The 22,578-nt window shown below is 56.7% G+C and overlaps 2 protein-coding genes across 5 annotated transcripts; both read left to right on the top strand.

The window, feature by feature from the left end:
• The first annotated feature begins 1,662 nt into the window (after positions 1-1,662).
• Positions 1,663-7,862, top strand: CNKSR1 (connector enhancer of kinase suppressor of Ras 1). Its single transcript, XM_039381259.1, is given in 20 exon segments — positions 1,663-1,714; positions 2,031-2,188; positions 2,651-2,878; positions 2,880-2,909; positions 2,911-3,003; positions 3,185-3,226; positions 3,310-3,621; positions 3,624-3,740; positions 4,125-4,193; positions 4,573-4,692; positions 4,854-4,939; positions 5,435-5,586; positions 5,589-5,839; positions 6,112-6,142; positions 6,253-6,425; positions 6,529-6,602; positions 7,090-7,161; positions 7,262-7,335; positions 7,608-7,732; positions 7,734-7,862. Coding segments are annotated over 20 exon segments (2,388 nt in total).
• A 1,932-nt stretch (positions 7,863-9,794) lies between these two features.
• CEP85 (centrosomal protein 85) lies at positions 9,795-22,377 on the top strand. 4 transcript variants are annotated; one of them, XM_027740230.2, is made up of 14 exons: positions 9,795-9,817; positions 11,481-11,552; positions 12,133-12,285; positions 14,340-15,058; positions 15,707-15,840; positions 16,279-16,396; positions 16,765-16,950; positions 17,316-17,468; positions 17,558-17,712; positions 18,219-18,339; positions 18,774-18,824; positions 18,911-19,018; positions 19,612-19,840; positions 20,105-22,377. In XM_027740230.2, exons 2-14 carry the CDS (start codon positions 11,489-11,491, stop codon positions 20,266-20,268), a joined length of 2,355 nt encoding a protein of 784 aa, XP_027596031.1. In that variant the 5' UTR covers positions 9,795-9,817; positions 11,481-11,488; the 3' UTR covers positions 20,269-22,377. The 4 variants fall into 4 exon arrangements, with proteins under 4 accessions (XP_027596031.1, XP_039237190.1, XP_039237189.1 ...); XM_039381256.1 differs by lacking the exon at positions 9,795-9,817 and adding an exon at positions 9,860-10,083; XM_039381255.1 differs by lacking the exon at positions 9,795-9,817 and adding an exon at positions 9,860-10,221.
• The last annotated feature ends 201 nt before the right edge of the window (positions 22,378-22,578 follow it).

Below are 22,578 nucleotides of genomic sequence, written 5' to 3'. Positions count from 1 at the left end.
AGGCGTGGCGGGAAGGGCTGGATGTGGCGCAGGTCGGCCGGAAAGTCGCCGCAGCTCCGCTCAGATGGGGGATGGCGGGTGGAGGGGGACCCCGACACCCCCCTGGGGACTGTCCCCACGGCCCCGCCAGCCCCCTCCTCACGGCGCCGGGGGGGCCTTGGCGGGGTCAGCCATTCTGCGGGCGCTGTAGAGGGACAGGCAGAGCCCGGCAGCCGCCAGCAGCAGGGCCAGGGGGGTCAGCAGCCGCCCCCCCGGCTCGGCCCCCCGTCCTGCCGCCAGCTGCATCTGTAGGGGGACAGAGGAGAGGAGAGGGGAGTGCTGGGGCACCCCAAATCCCAAACCCCGTGGGAACAGGGGGCTTGGGCCCATGCCCTGAATGTCTCCATCGCGCCTGGTGGTGTACAGGGGGAGGGGGCAGCTTTGTCCCCCCCTGGGGTTTCCAGGATGGCTTTTGGAGTGCTCTGAGCAGCACTTGAGGGACTCCACTGGCAGCACCCTCACTGCTAACAGGGAGCTGGGATGGAGCCGGGAATGGCTCCCGTGGCCAGCAGGCCTGGTGGGCGACACGGGCACCATCCCAGGGGTCCCCACGGGCTGCCCCCAACCCTGCTGGCCCCCTTACCTGGAGCAGACGGAAGTACCCCGGGGTCAGGCGCTTGGGGCGGATGATCATGGCGTGGTGGGGAGCAGCAGGATCAGGCCCCGTGGGGCGGCGGCGGGGCTGGGACCCCCCAACACGGGGACCCCTGCCCTGAGCACGGCGAGGGGTCCGTGCCTGCGTCCTGCCCGCCGGCCCCCTTGGGAAGGGCGGCACCGGGCGAGCACAGAGCCGCTGTCAGCCGCGATCAGCGCCCGCTGCTCCCCCGAGCGCACACGCAGGGCGGGGGAGTTTGGGAGCCCAGGCGCTGGCGGGGGGGCCGGAGCCAGCCCAGGTCACGTCTGGGGGGGCTGAAGAGCCAGGCTCAGCCATGGGGCTCTGCAGGCCTGTATGGGGGCTGCCCCTTGCCTCAATCCCCCTCCCTCGCAAAGGCAGGGGTGTGAATGTGCCTTGGGCGGGGGGTGACGCCCCAAAAACTTCCCGTCCCTCATCTCTTCTCGCTGGGAGAGCGTCATTCCTTGGATCCCGTTGAGGGTGGTGTGGGGGTCTGGTCATCATCACCATTTAGGCTGAGACCAGGCAAACTTGTTGCATGGAGAGGGCTCTCCCACGAGCCAGGTGTCACCCCCTGGGGTCACCCGGCCAGGGACCAGTGGGGACACCGGTGGGGAGGGGGCTGAGCAGGGGCTCCCTTAGGCTCTTCTGGGGGGGAGTGTCTGTGTGGCCAAACAGGGCAGCTGGGGTGACTAGTGTCACGAGTGCTGTTGGGCCTCAGCCTTCACTGCACACAGCGGTTTTGGGGGGGGTAAAACACACCGTGTGCCATTTCCAGGAGGGTTCCAGCAGCCCCATTTTCCGGGGGGGGGGGTTCCAGCGGCCGTGCGTCACCGTCCCCATCCCGCCGTGACTCACCTGGGGCGCGCCGTGGGGCCTCGCCCCGTGGGATGGCGCTGGGCAGGTGAGCGGCACTCGGGCGCTCCAATGGGGCTCCCGCTCCCGGCACAGGTGGGAGCCGCTCCCAGCTCCCGCTCCCGGCTCCCGCCGCCCGTTCCGGCCCCGCCGCCATGGAGCCCGTGGGCTCCTGGGGCCCCGCAGAGGTGACCGCCTGGCTCCGAGGTGAGACCCACCCCCCACGCCTGCCCCTCCCAACCCAGGGGACACCCCACTGCTGGCTCTGGGGTGAGGTGTCCCCAGATTGGTGACATGTGGGTGGGTTGGTGTGGCTGGGGGAGGTGGCAGCGCTTCTCATCCCTCATCTCTTCTTGAGAGGGGGCATTTTCCATGGATCTTGCTGTGGATGGGGTGGGGGTCTGGCCGTGCCCACCGTTTAGGCTGGGACTGGGTGAACTCACTGCATGAAGAGGGCCGTGCCATCAGCCAGGTGTCACGCCCTGGGGTCACCCAGACGGTGGGGGATGCTGGTCTGTGGCAGGGCTGGATGCAGCGGTGCAGGGGTACCCCTTCGAGGCCTGGGAGCTGGCAGGGCCTGACCTGCTGGGGCTGGATGTGGAGGCACTGGAGGCACTGGGTGTGTGGCCCCTGGGGCACCAGGAGCTGCTGCTGGAGGCTGTGGAGCAGCTCCGTGAGCTGGTGAGTGCAGGGACCCCCAGGGGCTGTGGGGAAACCAGGGAGGAAGGGGGGATTTGGGGGCACCCTGAGCTGGGTGGAAGGGAAGACATGGGGTCACCTTGCACTGGGTGAAGGTGGGGACACCCTGGACTCATTGGAGAGGAGATGTGGAGGGACCCTGGGCTGGGTAAAGGGGAGGACATGGGGGCATCTTGGACTGGAGAAGGAGGATGTGGGGTCACCCTGGGCTGGGTGGAAAGGGGAACATGGGGGCACCATGGAATGAAGAGGGAGAATGTGGGGTCACCCTGGGCTGCGTGAAGGTGGGGACACTGGGGCACCTTGAACTCGGTGGTGGAGGGATGTGGGGGCACTCTGTGCTGGTTGGAGCTGGGAATCAGGGCTGGGTGAAGGTGGGAATGTGGAGGCACCTCTGAGATCCCCACTGCCCCCCCCATCCCCTGGCATCCATGTCCCCCCCAGGACGCAGGGCTGGCGAGCACCAGCCTGCGGACCCTGACAGAGAGGCTGCAGGAGCTGGCACAGGGCATCCAGAGCCTGGTGCTGGGGGGGCTGTCGGCAGGGGATGCCCCCCGGCCGCCCTCCCTCACCCTCCTGGCCCGAGTCATCGACCTGGTCGGGGCTGCCAAGGGACTCTTCTCCTGGCTCAACAGGTCCGGGGCAGGTGAGGGCCCCCCTGGGTGCTGGGTGACCCCCACAACCAGGGGCTGAGCTCTGTGTCCCCCTCCAGGTACCTCTTCTCCACCCTCAACGACTTCTCGGCCAGCCAGGACATCGTCCTGCTGTGTGCCCAGCTGGGAGAGACGCTGCAGGCGGTGGGTGACAGGCAGTGTCGGGGTTGGGGAGCCAGCTGGCAGCTCTCCTGTCCCCCCAGAGCTCTGCCGGGCTGGAGGTGGGGTGAGAGGGGATGTGGTGCAAGGGGGGGTTCCCCACGGGGTCCCCCCAGCTGGGATGGAGCCATCCCTTCCCGCTCATCCCCACATCTTGTCCCCCCAGGATTGTCCCGTGGCTGAGAGGGACAGGCAGATCCTGCGGATCGTAAGTGTTGTGGGTGAGGAGGGGGTGGCAGGCATGGGGGGGGTCTGCCAGGGCCCATCTGAGCCCCCTGCTGTCACCCACAGTGCCAGCACATCGTGGGCATCTGCGAGAGCATCGTGGGCTGCAGCCCCCCAGCGCTGCTGGACCGCAGGGCTGTGCTGCAGCAGGTGGGGCTGGCGCTGCCCCCCGGCCCAAGGGGCAGCCCCCCGAGGTCCCCCAGCACCCCATCGCTACCCCCAGGCCTGTGGCAGAGCCCACCAACATCCCCTGACTCGCCAACACTGCCCCTCAGCCCATGGGGGAGCCCCCCAGTGTCCCCTGACACCTCGGTGCCACCCTCTGACCCCCTGACACTCATCACCACCCCGCTGGTGAGTCCCCACCACCCCAGTGCCCCCCACTGCCTCTGGACCCCCCCAGATCCCTGCTCAAACCCCCTTCCTGTCCCACTCAGGGCTTTGAGATCACCTCCACCAGCTCCTGCCTGCACTTCGTGTCTGCCACCACCTCGGAGGTGAGCGAGGGGCTGCCCCTCCCTGTCTGTCACCCCCCCAAGTGCCACCCTGTCCCTTTTAGCACCTGCCATGGGGAATTCCCCCAGTCCATGGGGTCCTCTTAGGGCCCTAATCCACATCCCAACCCAGAGCTGGGGGGGGCTGCCTGCAGCTGAGACTGTGCAACTCATCTCATGAGTGAGCACAGCCTGGGCACGGGGGGAGCCCCCTCTGCACCCCGATCCCACCTGGGCAGCTCCGGCCGCTGCCGCGAAAGGTCGGGTTAATGGTTAATCCCTCCCCGGTTCTCCCCATCCGGGAGAGATCCTGAGTGTGGATTAGCTTGGGGAGAGGGGGTGGGAACCCAGGACGGGGCACCCCACTCCCACCCTGCCTCTGCCCAGGCCCTGGCTGCCCACGGGGGGCACATCCTGCCCGGGGACGAGATCGTGCAGGTCAATGAGCAGGTCGTGGTGAGTCGGAGGGGACGGGGCTGGTTTTTGGCAGGGAAGTCATGGACAGGGAGCTGCAAGGCCGGAAGGGCTGGGGGAATATGGGGAGTGCAGCTGGGAGGATTTTGGGTGCACACAGGACATGCAGCCGGGAGGATTTTAGGGGGACATGGGACCTGTGACTGGGAGGACTTTAGGGGGAGTGTAGCTGAGAGGGCTTGGGGGATATAGGGGTTGAGATCTGCAAAAAGCAGGACCCATGGCTGGGAATGGTCTGAGGGACACAGGAGCCACCGCTGGGGGGTTGGGGGATGTGGGATCTGTGTCTGGGGAGGGTTTGGGGGATGCAGCAGCCATGGGGCCAGGGCCGTGTGCCACAGCTCATCATGGGGCTGTGCAGGTGGGTTGGACACGCATCAACCTGGAGAAGAAGCTGCTGGAGAAAGCAAACGAGGTGACACTGGTGCTGAAGAAGATCCCCCTTGACCTGCATGGCTCACCCCCCTCTCCCAGACAGCAAGTGAGTGATCCCGGTGCTCCCAGTTCATCCCAAGTACCTTACTGGGATGTGCTGGGAACCAGGCAGAGACACTCAGAGCCAGGCATCTCCCATCCCACTGGTGATCCCTAAAGCTCTGGGGTCCATGGTGGGTGGGGCTGTCCCTGACACTCCATCCACAGCTCCCGGGAGCATTTTTGGATGCTGCGGATTCCCCCGGCACCAGGAGTGGCGAGTGCCCAGGCAGCCCCGTGTCCCTGACCTCCAGGTGAGCCCCATCCCGACACCCCAACACCCCCAATCCAGCCAGCAAGGAGCTGTTTGGATGCCCCCAAGGCCCCTTCCCAGCTCTTTTTTGGGGGTGGAGAAGTCCCAGCGGCGCAGCGGCTGCCTGCGAGCGGCCGGGGGAGCTGCCCAGTAGCCTTAAGGAACGGAAAAAAAAGTGGGTTGTGTTTGTAATTCATTCACTTGGTAACGTTTTAGTGGGGTTGAAACTATATTTAGACATGACCCTTCTCCTCTCCCGGAATGGAAAGGCGTGCGGGGAGCCAACGGCAGCGCGGGCAGGAGCCACCGGCCGGGCTCCCACCCTGCCGGGGACCACGGAGGTCTGGCGGAGCTGGTGCTGAGCCCCCACCACCGCGTCCCCTCCAGCCCCACTCCTCGCGCGGGGAGAACCGCGGGTGCCCCACCCAGAGGCCGATAGTGGGATCCCCGCAGACGTCAAAGAGGTTTGTGGCTCAGGAATCCCGTTTTCCCCCAGCGTTGGTGCCGACTTGGACTCCGGGCCGGACTCAGCGCCGGATCCCGTCACTGACGAAGAGGAGGAAGAGGACGAGCAGGACCTGAGGCTGCCCAGGGCGGCCGTGGAGGAGCTGCCGGGACTGTCAGGACGGGGTAGGACGGGAGAAGAGGCGGGGACAGAGAGATCTCCCCCCAGGACAGGAGGCTGCAGCCCCGCTCGCTGTTCGCAGGCGCTGCAGGGGAGGAGTGGGAGAGTGGCACCCCCTTGGACACCCCCTTGGACAACCCCCTGGGCACCCCACCGGACATCCCAAACTCTCCGGGCATCTCTGCTGCCACCAGACCCCGCAGCACAGAGCTGAGCCCCACGGCAGCCCCCACCACGGGGGCTGGGGGTGCAGAGCCCTGCCAGCTCCCTCGGGAGGTGAGAGCTGGGGGGGACACTGGGAGGGTGTCAGAGTGGGGGGGTGACACGGGACTTTGTGTCCTGCCTGTGGTGGGAGTCAAAACGCCTGTGCCAGGATGGGTTCCCCTCCAAGCTCCCCTCTGGGCTCGCTGCTGTGTGTGTGCAAGTTGGGGGTCCCTAAGGGGGTCCCTGAGGGCTGTGTGTGCTGCTGGGGGGGCTCAGCTAACGCTGCCCTGCCCTCACCCCCCCTTATGTCATCCCTAAATGCTCATCTCCATCTCCCCATCCAGGGCAGCCCCCAGACAGGACGCAGACCAAAAGGTGAGCAGGACCCTGCCAGGCTGGGGTGAAGGGGGCTGGGGGCTCCCCCTGGGAGGGGGGCTCTGCTCCCCCTGCCCTGCCTTGACACCCCCCCGGTGCCGTGGTGGCAGGAGTGGCGACCAGGCTGAGCCGCCGGCGGGTCTCGTGCCGGGACCTGGGCCGGGTGGACTGCGATGGGTGGCTCCTCAAGAAGAAGGACCACGTGGGCTTCATGGCCCAGAAGTGGAAGCGGTGCTGGTTCGTGCTGAAGGGCCACACGCTCTACTGGTACAACCACCCCAACGTGAGTGGGGGCCACCGGGTGCCCTCGTACCCCCCCCTCCCACCTGGGCAGCTGGGATTTCCCAGGGTGGTGGTGTTGGACACACTGTCCCCATTCCTCACAGGATGAGAAGGCTGCAGGACTCATCAACGTGGCCACCTATGACCTGGAGAGCACGAGGGAGCAGAAGAAAAAATAGTGAGTGGGGTCTGTCTCACCTCCCAGCTGGTGGTGGGAGGGGGGGGATGCTGGGCACGTGCTGATGAATCCTGCTGGGTACCACCTGCATGTCCCCATGGGGCTTGTGGGATCCTCTCAGAGCTTCAGAGGTCCCCATGGATCGGCTGGTGTCCCCATGGGCCTCGTGGGGTCCCAGTAGGGTTGATGGGGTCCTTGCAGGGCTGTGGGGTCCCCACAGGGTTGGTGGGGTCCCCATGGGCCTGCCGGGGTCCCTGTGGGGCTGGTGGGGCCTCCAAGGGGCTGGTGGAGTCCCCAAAGGGTTTGCAATATTCTCTCTGCACTGAGCAAGACGTGCACTGTGCTCCTGGTATTACCTGGGATGAGGCCGAGGACATCTCCCAGGGCAGGGAGAAGCCCAGACCCCTGGGCTGGATTGGAATGGGGAGGCTGGAGGGGGCTTGTGGCTGGTTCTGTGTCACCGCAGCAGCCACCTGCTTGTCCTCAGTGTGTTCCAGCTGTGCCACCAGAAGTACAAGCCCTTTGTCTTTGCTGCCGAAACCTTGGCTGACCTGAGCATGTGAGTAACACACCCACTGGTGCTGGTCAGTGCCAGTCCTGCCACTCCTGGGCTGGCCAGGACCCTCCTCTGCCTGTCTGTCTGTCCTTTCCCTCCCCAGGTGGGTCAGTCGGCTCATAACAGCCAAAACAAAGTACACACTCGCCCACCAGTCAGTCCCAGACAAGGAGGAAGGTAATGAGCCCTTCTCTGGGGTGGGAGGTGGGGTCAGTGGGAGATGGGGACCCTGAGGGGACCTGGGGGTGGGGTCAGTGGGACATGGGGACCCTGGGGGGACCTGGAGGTCCTGGTGGGGCAGCTGTGCCTGGTGCCACATCCCCTGTGTTGGGAGTACTGGGAGCTTTGCCTGTGATTTGTGGGAATGTGAAAAACCTCCCCCTGAGAGGGGTTCGGGATGATGCTCAGCCCTGAGGGGGGAATCTTCCCACTCCCACTGCTCTCCCCAGACTGCTACAGCGAGACAGAGGCTGAGGACCCCGATGATGAGTCCCCCAGGCACGGATGTGACTCGGTGAGTGGCCCTGGGGGACATCCTGGGCAGGGGACAGAGGTTCCTCATCTCACCTCCTGCCTCATCTCTCCCCCAGCCGAGGAAGAGGCTGCAGAACCCCTCGGACAAAGCCCAGCTCTCCCCGGCCAGTGGCGAGTCCAGCAGCCCCCAGGGCAGCCCCCGGCCCTGCTCCCCCATGGGTAGGTGTTGAGGGTGGCATCTGTCACACTGTCACCTCGTGTGCACCCTTTAATCACAGTCAGGGCCTCCGTTTTCTCTGTGTGTGTGCTGGGGGGTAACTCGAGTTGGGGTGTGTTGAAGAGTGAGCCATCTCGGGGTGAAGGAAGCCTACAGGAAAGATGGAGAGGGGTTTTTTAAAAGGGCATGGAGTGACAGGGCAAGGGGGAAACTAGAAAGAGTAGGTTCAGATTGGATATTAAGAGGAAATTCTTCGCTGTGAGGGTGGGGAGGCCCTGGCACAGGTTGCCCAGAGAAGCTGTGGCTGCCCCATCCCTGGAAGTGTCCAAGGCCAGGTTGGAGCAACATGGGACAGTGGAAGGTGTCCCTGCCGTGCTAAGGGGTTGGAACTGGGTGAACTTTCAGATCCCTTCCAACCCAAACCTTTCCACGATTCTGCACTCCCCCCTCCCACTCACACGCAGGGGGGAGCCCCGTGGGGTTTGGGGGCTCCCCTCCTGCTCCAGTGCCCCCCTCCCCTCCCTCAGACCCCGCCGGGGAGGACCTGGAGAGCCTGATGCGGTGCCTGAGTCAGGGCGGGGTGTCCCTCATCGGGCAGCGGCGGTTCCTGACGCAGGAGCAGTGCCGAAAATCCTTCCTGCGGCGCAACAAGAACCCGCACATCAACGAGAGGGTGCACGCCGTGCGGGCGCTGCAGAGCACGCTCAAGGTGGGACCCCCCCCCCATCCCCGCGATTTCCACTCCCCAAACCCCCCTTGCCCGCGGGTGGCCGCCCCAAAAACCTCCCCCTTGTGCCGGGCAGGCGAAGCTGGTGGAGCTGGAGGCGCTGGAGCAGCTGCTGGGAGAGGCTTCGCTCACCTCGGACACCTTCAGGCGCTGGAAGGAGGAGCACCAGGAGCTGTACCAGGAGCTGCGGGAGGGGTGGGCAGGGCGGCAGCGCCAGGGCCACGACGGGGGGCTCGGGGGCGAGCAGGACCCCCCTGGAGAGGCGGCTGGACCTTGACATCCCACCAGGACCTGGCGTGGGTCGGTGCTGGCAGAGCTCGGGGGGCAGAGGACATTTTTGGAAGGCTCATCGCTCAGAGACGGTGGCTCCTGCTGCATCCTCCTCCCTCCCCGGGGTGAGGGCGTCGCTGTGACGAGTCTTTTACTTTTTCCCAAGGACACTTTTGAGTCTTACTTTTCCCAAGGACATTTTGGTTTGGCAGAGGGAAGGGGGGGGGGAGCTGTTCCTGGAGGGACGTGCCCTCCGCTGTGGTGCTGTGCCAAGGTGGGGGGCTCTTGTGATGTAAATAAATCGTGTTGACAGGTGCTGGTCGTGCCGTGTGTTTTTTTTTTTTTTTTTTTTTTTTTTCTCGGCGCTGAAGCCGTAAAATCGTGGAATTGTTTAAGTCGGAAATGGGATCATGGCATCCAGCTGAACAGCACCACTAAACCACGTCCTCAGCTGCCACATCCACGTGTTTTTTGAACACTCCCAGGGATGGTGACTCCACCACTGCCCTGGGAAGCGGTGACAACCCCTTTCCATGGGGGAATTTTCCCAATATCCAACACGAACCGCCCCTGGCGCAGCTTGAGGCCATTCCCCCTCATCCTGTCCCTTGTCCCCTGCCAGCAGAGTCCCTGCCTGGCTCCCCGCTCCTGTCAGGGGGTCGCAGAGAGCCCGAAGCCCCCCCTCGTCCCGCTTTTCCTCAGGCTGAGCCCCCCCGGCTCCCTCAGCCCCCGCCCTACGGGTGCCGCCCGCGGACACTCTTCCCCCGCCCGCACCCGCCGCTCCCTCCGCGGCTCTGCGGGGGTGGGCGGGGACAGCATTCGGGGCGAGCCAATGAGAGGCGGGAAGGGGAGGGGCCGGCGCGCTGGATTGGCTGCGGCCCGTGAGGAGGCCCCGCCCCGTCCCCTATGCCACGCCCCCCTCCCCGGGCGGGCGGGGGTAACGGTCGCGGCGCGCGGCGCGGCGGAGGCAGGTGAGGGAGCGGGAATGGGACACCGGGAATCGCTGCCGGGATACCGACACCGGGACACCGCTCCCCGGCTGCTCAGGGACTGACCCACCGCCTCCCCCGGCCTTTCGAGAGCTGGCCCTTCAGGGGCTGTCCACCTCCACGCCGGGACCTCCAGCCCCTTAGGGACCGGGCCCTCAGGGAGAGACCCCCCTCCGCCCTCAGGGACCGACCCCTCGCAGCCCTTCAAGGACCGGCTCCCTATGGACTGACCCCCCCTGCCCCTCAGGGTCTGACCCCCCCTCGCCCTCTCAGGGACCGGACCCCCAGGGACCCACCTCTTCAAGCCCTCAGGACCCGGCTCCTCATGGCCTGACCCCTCCTGCCCCCCAGGGTCTCACCCCTCAGGCTCAGCCTGTGCCTTCCAGGTGGGGTCCGGTGTCCCTCGCCCCGCCCCAGGTCACCCACCTTCCCCTCTCTCCCCCCTCCACCCCCATCACTGTTCTCCCCATCCTCTTCCCCACCCCGGGGTCACATCAGTCCGTGTACCTGCCCTCCCCTTCCGTGTGGTTTCTCTCCCTCTCCCCGACCCACCACTCCCTTCCCACCTCCTGTACCCGCTGCTGGAAGGGAGGGGTTGTGGGATGGTGGGGGTCCTCTCCAAGGAGGTCTGCATGTGGTTTTTGGGAGGGTGGTGCTGAGTGAGGTGGGAATGCTCTGATTGTTTGGATTTGTTTATTATTCCAAGAGCCCCTGCTTGAATTTCCCTGTTAGAACTGTCTGACTGTAGTGCTGGAGACTGAGATTTAAACTGGGGAATTTCAGAAATACATCCAATTTACTAATTTCTACCTAAATGTACCTAAATTATGATAAGCACTACATTTACCTAGAAGTGTTTTATTTCTTCTCTGAGTGGAATGCTGCTTCTGGTTCGTTATCCTGTTACATTCCCAGTGTCCCTCCTATGTTGTAAAATCTGTATGTGTGTGTTTTCTAAGAATTAATGGCTTCTTTGAGCTCTTTGAATCAGTTTAGCAAGAATCGGTAAGAGCTGCCAATTGAGGGTTTAGTCTGGGTGGAGAGAGGCCTTGAATTTCCACAGTGTAGCCTGGGAGCTGTAAATTGCACTTGTGTTATCAGAGACGGGAAATTCACTGTCTGAAGTACTCAGAGAAATAGATAAATTAACCCAAAGCTCTGGATAGATAAAAATTGCCATGCATGGAACAGCAAGGCTGATTTTTGAAGGACTTTATTCCTCGTGTAGTTGCTCAGTGACCTCTACAGAGGGCAGAAATGATCTGGTGGAGACTTAAGACTTTTAAAGATAAATTTGTAGTCTCTGTAGACAGAGTCAGTGTGTAGGTACCGTGGTGACTGCTGCTCTATAAATACCTGCCATGAGGATAACACATGCACCAGTTGAAAGGTGCTGCTGAGCTGCTACGTGGAGAATGGTGCAAACAAGAATTATCCTCATTTTTCAGGCATAAAGAAAAAAACAACCTCTTTTAAGTTAAGTATTGCCTCTGTTGCTGCAGGGACAACAGATATTTTTGGCAGGAGATGCTAATTAAATACAAAATACCGTGTTACTCTGATGTGTGTGTACCCTTTGCTTGGTTACTGGGAACAGGGTTTGGGTTATACTGACTTAAAATGTGATTTATATTTATTTATCCAGTTCACAGGATGGATAAGATGGCTGCTCCTGGGAAAGATGCAGACCTGAGGCTCCAGCAGAACAATCCATTGGGTAAGGACAGTCCTTTCTCTAAAGCCCTGCTGCTGTCGGATCCTGTTTCAGCTTCTCTGAGCAGACACGTGGCCCTGAGAAGATTCTTTACCAGAAGCTTTTTGTTCAGAGAAGTCTTATTCCTGCAAAAGTACACTAGGGCAGAGAATCATCTGATAATTAATTTCTCTCTTAAGCAATAGCTGATGAATCTGGGAGAGTTCTTAATAGTTAATGCAAAAAATGCATCTTTAATTTAGCCAGTTCTGCTGTGCTGCTGCTGCTCTTTTTAGTCTGAGTACCAGAGCATCAGCTAGGTGTGATATCATCAGACTCATCAATGGGAATATAATTTACTACTTTTGCATTCTGACTTCCATAACAAGATTGATTTTCAGTCTCCTGTTGATATCATTTGACTTCCCTGGTCTTGCTGCCATTTCCTTTTGCAAAAGAGATTTATTTAGCAGTAACACAGGGAGCGAAGCAAGGAGCGGTTTGGGGTTTGGAAGTGCTGGTAATTAGATATGGCTCGATGGTATTAAAAGGTTTTTCAGTCTGTTGGCTGAAGCGTAAATATCCCTTTTTTTAATCTCTCCAGGTCCCAGCACTAGTCAGAAGAGCAAGTTCTTGGAGACTGACTGGAAAACACCCACGTTGTCCGTGAAGTCCCAGAGCCGCGTCAGTCGCTGTCCGAGCGTGGCCGACAGTGGGGATGGGGGCATTGGGACCTCCTGCTCGGACAGCACGGAAGGTGACGGTCCCCATGGGCTCCCAGAGTGTCAGACTTGGAGAGCAGAACCTCTAATGATGTTTGGAGGCTGTTTCAAATCCAGTGCCTTGGATATACTGCCTGGAATATAAGCAAGTGATGAAGGCACTGTGTGTTTCTCTGAGCTAGTTTGCTTATCATCTACCTCCAGTGGTTTTAACTGACTAAGAGCCACCTTGGGGATTTGCTGGTTCATATTGACCAACAAGTGATTTATCAGCAAGTCTGTTGTGTGATTTTATTTATTTTTTTTTAAAGAAATAATTTATAATAATTTATTCTTTGTGCAGAATTGTTTGTCTCTTCAGTGTTAGCCATGTGCTTCTCACTGAAGAACTCAGAGCCTGGCCCTCAGCTGAGGCACATTCTGTGAAATTGCTCGTCCCAGCAATCCTTTCCACCTGTATTTTCATCTTTATTGATTCTCCTTTCAGCAGTCAGGAAGTTTGTGGTGTGCTTTAAAACACTTCACACATCTGTTTCAGGAAGCTGCATTGAGCCTTTGGAATGAGCTGTAGGTCTTAATCATGTGTGGGTAAATTGAAGGCTTTGGAAAGTCTGGCTGTTGGAAATATTGCTGGAAATATTACATGAGCACATGTTTGTGTCCATCAAGCTTCTCTCAGGGTAATAAAACACCCAGTTGCAGGTGAGGGCAGGAGAAGTGATAATTTCCCTTCAGGAAGTGACCCGTGTGAGCACTGGTGTTGTCACAGCCTTGTTTGTAAGAGCCAGGGCTGACCTGCAGCCCTGGCCACTGGCTGAGGCACTCTGAGCTCAGTACATTAGTCAGAAATGTTGTTGTGATGACCCTCAGCACACTCAAGGAATCCATTGCAGCACCTGCACGTGGCATCTTGGTCAGGGAACTCGAGTTCCAGACAGTGACACCGGGGGATAAATTTAGGGGCTGTAAAGGGAAATGGTACTGTCTCTTCTTTTGCCAAGGTGAACATGCTTGTGACTGTCCAGTAGCACAGTGTTCTCTGGAGGTCCCAGGGCACAGCCAAGCAGCGGCAAAGAGATCTTCTCCCCCTCACTGCTCACTTCTGATGAAAGGATCTAGTGCCTTTTTTGGGATAGTTTTCCTGCAGTGCGATGATGGTCTTTGCAGAATCTGATTTAGGTCATATTTGAATTGTAATGTTCATTCCTTATGTAGCAATGCTTGGAGGGTGCAAACAGGTGGAAGGGTGACTTGCAGTCCTGATGTTGCGTTGAAGGAACGTCACGTGGGGATGGGCCTTTGGCCAAAGCCACGAGGAAAACAAGTTTGTGCACCTGGGAGAACCCTGGAATTCCTGCGATACAGAACGTATCGGGACAAGGAGTGGGAAGGGGCACTTGACTGTTTGCCTTTCTAAGCTCTTGCTGTATTGAAATCTGAGAGTTGCTAAGAATAACCCCTGTGTGTGCAGCCAGGTTTGGTGCCCCTCTGGCAGGACGGGCTCGCGGGGTGCGTGCGCTGAGCTCTGCCTCACTTCCTGTGGCAATAAGGTGAGAGCCATTGCTCCAGGCTCTTTTGCTGCGGCGTCCTGGAGGAGCTGGAAGGTCAGAGCCTCGGGTTCAGCTATGTTTGAGGCTCACCATGGGCTCAGGGAAGGCTCCTGTTAGCTCTGGTTATGGTTTGGAGTCGCAGTGGGACGGGCAGAGCAGAATCACCGTCTCAGTGTTCGACTGAGTAAGTTTCACCCTTTTTATTTGATATGAAGGACTTGATTTCTAAACCTATAGGAAGATAACCTGACTGATTTAAGATTATGCTAGAGAAGCTTAAAAACGAGGAATAAACGTGAACTGGATTAAACCTGGATTCTCCCTGCGGTTTATGGTGGTAGGAAAATGTCATCAGGTTCCTGAAACATGTAGAGAGGGGGAACATAGGTGTGCTTGAGGCTTGCTGCTGCTGATTAGGAGGATATGTTGAGGGGGAAAGGAACTGGTTTTCAAGTTATTTTGGAAAGTTCACTGCAGGAGTGTATTTTCAGGATCGTAATCAGAATATCATTCTTTTTTTTTTTTTTTTTCTCCCCTAGATTCTTGCAATTCCAGTAACGGTTCCTCATTCCACCCCATCAAAACCCAGGTGACCATTCCAACAGCCCACGTTATGCCTTCCACGCTGGGTGCCTCACCCTCCAAGCTGTGCTCTGCAGGAGACCAGGGCTGTTCCCAGCACATTTCAAAGGCTGCTGTGCCAGGATCTGCCTCTGAACACTCAGGGCTCACGAGGAACGGGGATTTTAACGCTGGGAAGTCGTCTCAGGTGCCACCCAGGGATCTCCTGCGGCTCTATGGGGCTTCAGGGGAAAATGGCTTTGAGCAACCCTGGCCTCCTGCTGCTGATCCCATGAGAGCAGAAGACCCTTGGAAGTTTGACACTCCTGCCATGGAGCGCACCCTGAACCAGTCTCTCTTTCTGGACAGTTTGTGTGCTGACCCTCAGCACAGGTTCCAGAAGCTCAGTCCAAACCCCGAGGCAGGGAAGGACCATTTTAAGGTGCTGCCAGAGAGCAAACAAGGGGCAGGGCCCAACGGAGTCTGCGAGCCCCGGGACGGGACGTGGCCGAGCGGGAGCAGAGCGATGCCAACGGGACTCCAGGCCAACAATTTCTTCTCAAAACCTGTAGTGGCTCCTCCATCCCGAGCGTGGGTGCCAGAAGGATGCACCCTCCATCCACACAAGGGGGTCTGTGAGCTCAATGCTTGGAAACAGCAGCTGGACAAAGTGCGACTGCAGGTGGAGCAGATGCAGGTAGGGAGCTGCTTGTGTGGCTGTAGCAGTTTGAAACCCTTTAGTCAGGAATCCTTGTGCTAGAGTTAGGAAGCAAAGGGGAAAATGTCTCCTGCTTCTCCCTGTGTGACACTGAAAGACTCCTAATGATCTGTTTTTACAGCATGTGGTGTCACAGGTGTCGTTTGACACACTCCATATGTAGAGCAGCTCTGGATTATGTTACAGTTCTGCACCTGAGTCCAGACCAAGAGGTAGAATACCCTGTCTGCTAGAAACTGCAGAGAAAAAATGCCAAGAGGTTCTAAATAGATTCTAGAATAATTTTATTCTGTATCTAGGGTTAAGAAAAACTTTTTTTTTTTTTTTAAAGATGCACAAAACTAACTGCAGCTTATTAGGTGGAAACAGTTTGTTTACCACCTCCCACCAGCTGTACCCTAATGGAGACAAATTGTTTCCAGTGAGCTAGCACAGTGATCTAAAATTATTTGTTAATCTCCAGTTGTGCTTGGGCAAAGTTACTTGTTCTTGGACATCAACAGAGACCGAAATAGCCATGTCCTGGCATGCAGATGAGCACACAGTGTGCAAAATAGCTCCAGCAATGTTGCAATTACCTCTGTGGGGCACAAACCTTCTCCCTCCTTGTTTTGTTTCCTCCTGCAGTTACAAAATGGAGGCACCTGCCCCCATTCCTCGATGTACTCTCCATCACTGCCTCCACCTGATCCAGCCCAGTGGATCAATATCCTGAACTCCAATGAAAACCTACTCAAGGAGAAAGAGCTCCTCATTGACAGGTGAGGGTGTTTGACTCCAGTACATTTCCTTTTGGAAAGGAAGGGTTTGGAAAGTACCAAGGAAAGCTCATTTCTCAGAGTCCCTTTTACCCAGTTGAGCTTTTTTTATTGCAAAGAATGACCCTTGAGAACAGCCTGAGCTCCCTTCCTCTTGGAGTTAGGATGATGTTCCTGAAGGGTTCAGCTAAATTAATTTTGGTTATGGTTTTCTGTGTTTTATAAGGGGTCTGTTCATTTCACTCATAAGTTCCACAGCCAAGCTGCAGCCTCCAAAACATGCAAGGGTTGTGTGCTTTATAAAATCATTGTTGGGGGAAGGTTTCCAAGGGTTCTTTCTCCTCTGCTTGTCACTGTGTGGAGCAGTGGTGTTGTGGTGGCACTGTTCATGTTGCATGGCTGCTCTCTTCTGTGTGTTTGAGAACAGGGGTTTTTTTACAGACAGAGGCAGCACATATCCCAGTTGGAGCAGAAGGTCCGGGAAAGTGAGCTGCAGGTTCACAGTGCCCTGCTGGGCTGTCCAGCATCCTATGGAGATGTCTACATGCTTAGAATGCAGGTAATGGGGTACAACAGGTGTCAGCAAGAAACATGTATTGAATCTGATGGCCCTCCCTCTTCTCCTTAAGTGTTTGCTGAGCAGGAGTCAAATTATACTTTGTGTGGGGTCCTGATTACTGATCAGCTCTGGGATCCTCAGTGACCCTTGAGATTTCCAGCCCTGAAGGATGACAGCTTGTTTAGAAGCTGTGCTAGTGATGCAAACACCTGGCAGCACTGACAAGTGCTATTTTGGACACTGCAGTGGGTGAGATGGGCTGAGTGGTGTTTGGGAGTTGGGTGGGACGAGGACACAGCTCTGGGACAGCACAGCTGCCGAGTGCCAGTTTGTAACCAACCAAATTCGGGGGCTGTCTCTGCCTGCAGGAGCTGCAGAGGGAGAACACGTTCCTTCGAGCACAGTTCACAGAGAAGACTGAGTCCCTCAGTAAGGAGAACATTGAACTGGAGAGGAAGCTGGCTGCTGCAGAGGTGGATGTGAAGCTGGCCCGGGAGTCGCTGAAGGAAGCTGTGCAGAAACATGCAGAGGAGTTAAAGAAACAGGAAGAAAGGGTATGATCCCTTTGCTCTAGAGATGGGAAGGTGTGGTTTCTTAGAGTAGCTAAAAGTCAGTGTAGTGCTGAGATGGAACTTTTCTGTGGCAGCCTGTAACTGCAGGTATTTTCTGATCTCCTTGTAGAGTACTTTGGTTTGTAAGCAAAAGCCCTTTCTCCTGCAGGTAGAAACATTTCAGTACCTCCTCTTTTAACCAGAAGAGTGTGTCTTTAGCTAAATGAGCAGAAATGCTGCTGAGTTAAGGTGATCTTGTATTTTGGTGTTGAGTTCTGTGCAAAAAAGCTAAATGAGTGGCCTTACAGAAGACTGAAGAATAGATGAGAAATTATATAAACTAAACCTGTCTATAACTATCCCTGCAGGTAAAGGGAAGAGACAAACACATTAGTAACCTTAAAAAGAAATGCCAGAAGGAATCTGAACAGAGCAGAGAGAGACAGCAGAGAATTGAGACCCTGGAACGATACCTGGCTGATCTGCCCACCCTTGAGGAGCACCAGAAACAGAGTCAGAAGGTAAAACTTTCTCTGAGTTGTGAAGATGGCTCTTTACATTCTTTCTCAGGTGACTTTTCTACAGCTGCAGTTACTCCCCTTTGTTGCAGCTGAAGGATTCTGAACTGAAGAGCACTGCTCTGCAGGAAACAGTGCTGGCACTGGAAACAGAGCTTGGAGACATCCAGGCTGCTCTGAGGGAGCAAGAGATGCAGCTGGAAACCCAAAAACACAAGGAGATGGAGCTTCTTTCCACTGTGCGCAGGTAAGAGTGAGGAGGATTAGAATAAGCTTCATCTTGGCACTGCAGTAATTGCTGCACAAGGACAGTGATGCTTCAGCACAGCCACTGTCCCACCTGTCAGAAGCAGGTCACTGTGGATTTGTGATGATTTTTGAGTGCTGGCCAAAACACCGTGTTCAGATCCTGCCTTCCAGCAGTGGAGAGTGGGAGCAGAACCACGTGGCTGAAAAAGGAGGCCCCTGTTTTGTCAGCTGGGTTGGTTTGTGTCCTCAGCTGGGTTTGTTGTTGCTCTCATCTGTAGCTCCTTGCAAAATGGACCTACTCGTGTGTCTGCAAATGGGCCAATGTCACAGGTGGGGCTGTGTCCAGGGGCAAGGACTCCTTCCAGCACAGCCCTGGCAGTTTGTGAGCTGGGATGCAAATAGTTCAACACTGACATCTGATATGAAAATAATTTCCCTCCTTGAAGTGAGGGAATCACCTTAAACAAAGCTGTTTTTTTCCCCATGGTGTTTTGCTAACTTCAGCTTGCAGGATAAGCTGCAGCAGTGTGTAAAGAATGCAGAGAGAGGACCCACTGCCCAGGATGGGGAGAGAAAGAAAATGGAACATGACTCTCTGAAGAAAGAATGTGACTGCCTCAAGAAGGTAAGGGGCTGCCCCAGTCAGGAATCACACATTTTTCCTTCCACTGAGTCACACCAGGCACTCAAATGAAATCAGGGACTTCTGCAGTCACAACTACACTGAAGCAGCAGTTCCTGGAATTCAGCCTGTGGGGTTCTAAAAGCTGTTGTTGGTGTGAAAACCACACAGTCCTACAGCAACGCTGGGGAGAAGTTGCAGAATGCAGAAGAGGGGAGAGGAAAACCACAAGAATATAACGTCTCTGGTCTGTTTGTAGCTGATAGATCTAATGGTGCCTTTTATCAGGGAATCTAAGTCCACTCCTAACAGCAGCAGTGATTAAAGCAGTAAATGGACAGGAAAGAGAGAGGGGGTGCTGTCCTGCTGAAGGAGAAATCCTGGTGGTACTCCTGGCTCTGTGTGGCCAGTTCTGATACCTCTGCTTTTGATTCCAGATCGTGGACAAAAAGCAGAAGAAGATGGAGCAGTTATCCTTGCAAGTAAAGGTGAGAGGTGACTGGGGAGGGACCTAGAACTGGAGAATCTGCTGTGAAATGAGTTAGACTTACTGTGTTCCCATGGTCTCTTCCAGAACCTGGAAGAACAGGTGGCTCAGGAAGAGGGGACAAGCCAAGCTCTGAAAGAGGAGGCGATGAGAAGGGAAAACGCACTGCAGCAGCTCCGGGCTGCTGTGAAAGAGGTCAGGGAGTGCTTGGAGTGCCTGAACAAGGCACTGAATGAACAGAGGATTGTCTTCCAGCCAGGCCCTGAATTTGGAGTCAGCAGCACAACATCTGCTTCCTGCTGGTCCATTGTCCTGTCAGGACTCTGAAAGGAGCTCTCCTCTGCTCAAATGCAGGAGGAAAAAGGCAGTTTCTGCCTCGGGAACTTGAGCTGGGTCTCTGGATGTGGTGGAGGAGGCCGAGCTTGCCACCTGGGGGCAGCAGGGCTGCGAACTGGGCTGCTCTCAAGCCTTAAGGAAGCCAAGCACAACGGCAGCCCTGGAGGGAAGGGATGGCCAGTGTTGGGGTGCACAACCTCCCGGAAGCTTATTTTGCTGCATCATGGCTCAGCAGGGACGGTGCAGTGTCCCAGGGTGCTTCCTGTCTGAGCCAGGAGAGCCAAATTCTCACCCCATGTGGGACTGACGCTCATCTGGTGACAGTCTGGAGGGCTGGATGTAAACCAGTTCCTGCCCTCAGTGCTCCCATCATGGAGCAGCTGCGTTAAGATGCTTTGAGTGTGGTAGTTCTGTCCCAAGTGCCCACTAACCTGCCGTGTCCGTGTGTCCAGCTCTCTGTGCAGAACCAGGATCTGATCGAGAAGAACCTGACGCTCCAGGAGCGGCTCCGCCAGGCCGAGCTGACAGCCCAGCCCCTGCCCACTGACACAGCCCGCCTCACCCAGGAGCTGCATGGGGAGCTGGCCATCTGTCTGCAGGATTTACAGTCTGTCTACAGCATTGTCACTCAGAGGGCTCAGGGCAAGGACCCCAACCTCTCCCTGCTCCTGGGCATTCACTGTAAGTAGAGAGTGATGGCAGAGCAAACCCCGTTCCCGTGCTGTGGCACAGTTAAATAACTCAGATATAGCATGGAATTGTCTTTCTGGGCTTTCTGAACCCTCCCTCTGTGGTTAGCTCACTCTGAAGGTGCATGCTGTTATAACTGAATGTTAAGTAGAACCTCCTTTGCAAATGTGCATTGGTTTTTCTGGCTGACTTGCAAATGTGTGTGATCCTTGGTCAGAATTGCATGTGAGGAAACTCCCTTCTCTGACTCCACAGCTGTGCAACACCCTGTGAAGGAGAAGGAAGACTTGCTGAGCCCTGATGGACTTGCAAAGAAAGTGGTGGAGGTAAAGCAGCTTCACAAAGAGGTGGAGGAGTTAAGGACTGCGATATCTGACAGATATGCTCAGGATATGGGAGACAACTGCATCACCCAGTAAAGAGCACTCCCCAAAGTAAGACAGGACATGAAGACTTGAAACCCTCAGGAGCCTTGAGCTCCTACAACCCTAAACCTATTCAGCACTTTACCATCCCTCTGCTCGGGTACCAGAGATGTGACTTATCTGATCTGTGAGGGATCAGGGGGTTTGTTGCCAGAAGTGTTCAGCTGCTGACTGGAATCATTCAGGGCTTTGGTGTCGGGCTTTGCAGTAGCTTTGATCTTGTGGAATGTGTTTTATGCTGTGTTTGCTGGAGCTGGTGTGGTCTCTGACGCTGGGAGATTGAATTCTGACTTGCCTCCCAGGCATGTCAAATGCTGAACATGCAAATGTGACAGTTAAAATCATCACTAAAAGGAAATGTATGCCCTGGTATTTCTGATAACTTCCCTGTGCAGGTCCTGTGTGACTTGTGAGACCAGAGGATTCTTGGAGTGTTCAGAGGATACCTGGATTTTGTAGGCAGGCAGGTGTGCCAGGTATACTGCTGGTATTTACACTGAGGTGCTACTGGCTTGGATTTATGGAGCAGGACCTGCTTTCCTCAGGTAAATGCAACCAGAGTCTTTCAGTAGCCAGCATGAGTTGGAAATTAAAGCAACACTAAAAGACTCTGGAAACGCTCCCCCTGGGCACTGTTACCCCATTAGCCTTAAGCCTTTTGTCCCCCCCAAAATAGCACTGGGAGCTGAGTGTGATTCAGACTGTAGAGGAAATGGATTGATGCTGAAGTGCCTTAATGTGCTGGAGAAACCCTCTGCCCTCACTGTGCTTTGTGCCTAATGCATCTGCTGGCAGGTGAGGAGCTGCTGCTCCTTCTCACAGCCTTTTAGAGCCATCCCAAACAATCCTGGGGAGCCCTGAATGTCTGTGGCCCCTGCCAGAGCTTCCAAGAGCCTCTGTGCCCCTGGGGACACACCTCTGGCTTGGCTCTCTGCTGCTTGACTGGGAGAAAGCCATACTGGTCCTAATGTGGGGGGATGACACAGAGAGCTCTTCCTGCAAGGCAGTGGCCACTCGAGCTTTGTTGTAGCCCTGCTCCTCTGCAAGTAATGGGATTCCTACATAAATCAGTGAGGGATAAGTTTCACTGCACCACAACCCCCCTAAACCATAGTGACAACTTTACAGTACCGAGCCCTGGCTTGTGACAGTGCTGTGGTGCTGAGGGTGGAACTTTGTTCGTTTTCAGCTTGAGTTAAGAGCAAGGTACTAAGCTGTAACAGGGAAAAATCCTCCTGAAACTTGTGCTGTTGGGTTGTTCTTGGTTCACATTGGGGCTGCGAGCCCTGGGTGTGGCAGAAATGCTTTTTTGTTATTCCTTTGTGTTAAATTTTAAGACCAAATCTGTTTTGTTTTTAGTGTTTGGCCACCACGGGTGATGGTGGCAATGAAATTGGTTGGTTTGTCCTGAGCTGCTCTCCCTGTGTCTGGTGTGTTAGGTGTCTGGCTGTGTCTGTCCCCAGGCTGCTGGTGCCATGTACTGAGGGAGCACATTTCCAAGGCTATTCCTTGAAGCCATTTGTCCTGTCTGCCGGGAGCTTTGCTGTCTCCTGCAGGTTCTCAGGGTGCTGTTGAGCACCATCCCCTTTGCTTTGGGGTGCAAGATCCAGTTCCCAGGTGCTGTGTGAGGACATGTTTGCTCAGCAAACATTTGCTCAGCTCTGCCCCTGCAGAGCTGGTTGTGAGATGAGATTGTGGCTGAAACCACCTCGGCTGATGCTTTTGGAGCATCACCGTTGGCCATGTGCCTGCAGTTGGGCTGCCCTGGTCGTGTGTTCCCCTCCATGGGGATGTGTCCCCTCATCATCCTCCTCCTGCACAGCTGAGCTCATTTGGCTAAGAGGGTGATCCCAAGTGCCCTTTGCTGCTGGTGCACAGGAAATCTTGGACCCTTCACTACTGAACACCCCAGGCCAGGGGGGGCAGGATGGCGTTCCCTCCCTGTCCCACCTTCCTGCCCCATCCCCTTGTCCCGCGCGTGTCCCCCCCTCCAGTTCCCCACTGCCCGGTCCCGTTGGGCTCAGTGTGTTTGTACCAGCCTGTGTCTTGTTGCTTGTTTGTACCGAATATTTTGATTATAAAATAAAGCTGCTCTCACCCACCCGTGCGAGGCTGTGCAGCGTGGGGAAAGGGGAGCTCACCGGGGCCGGTACCCGATGCCTGGTAGGGGCGGTGGCTCCCCAGGGCCAGTGCCCGGGCCGGTACCCGGTAGGGGCGGTGGCGGTGAGTTCTCATTCCCGGTTCCCGGTGCCGGTGGGGGCGGTGGCGGTGAGTTCTCATTCCCGTTCCCGGTGCCGGTGGGGG

This window comes from Pipra filicauda, unplaced genomic scaffold, assembly GCF_003945595.2.
Source record: "Pipra filicauda isolate LSUMZ 115617 unplaced genomic scaffold, ASM394559v2 scaffold219_size1829416_pilon, whole genome shotgun sequence".
NCBI lineage: Eukaryota > Metazoa > Chordata > Aves > Passeriformes > Pipridae > Pipra > Pipra filicauda.
This window is presented reverse-complemented; position numbering and strand designations above follow the sequence as displayed.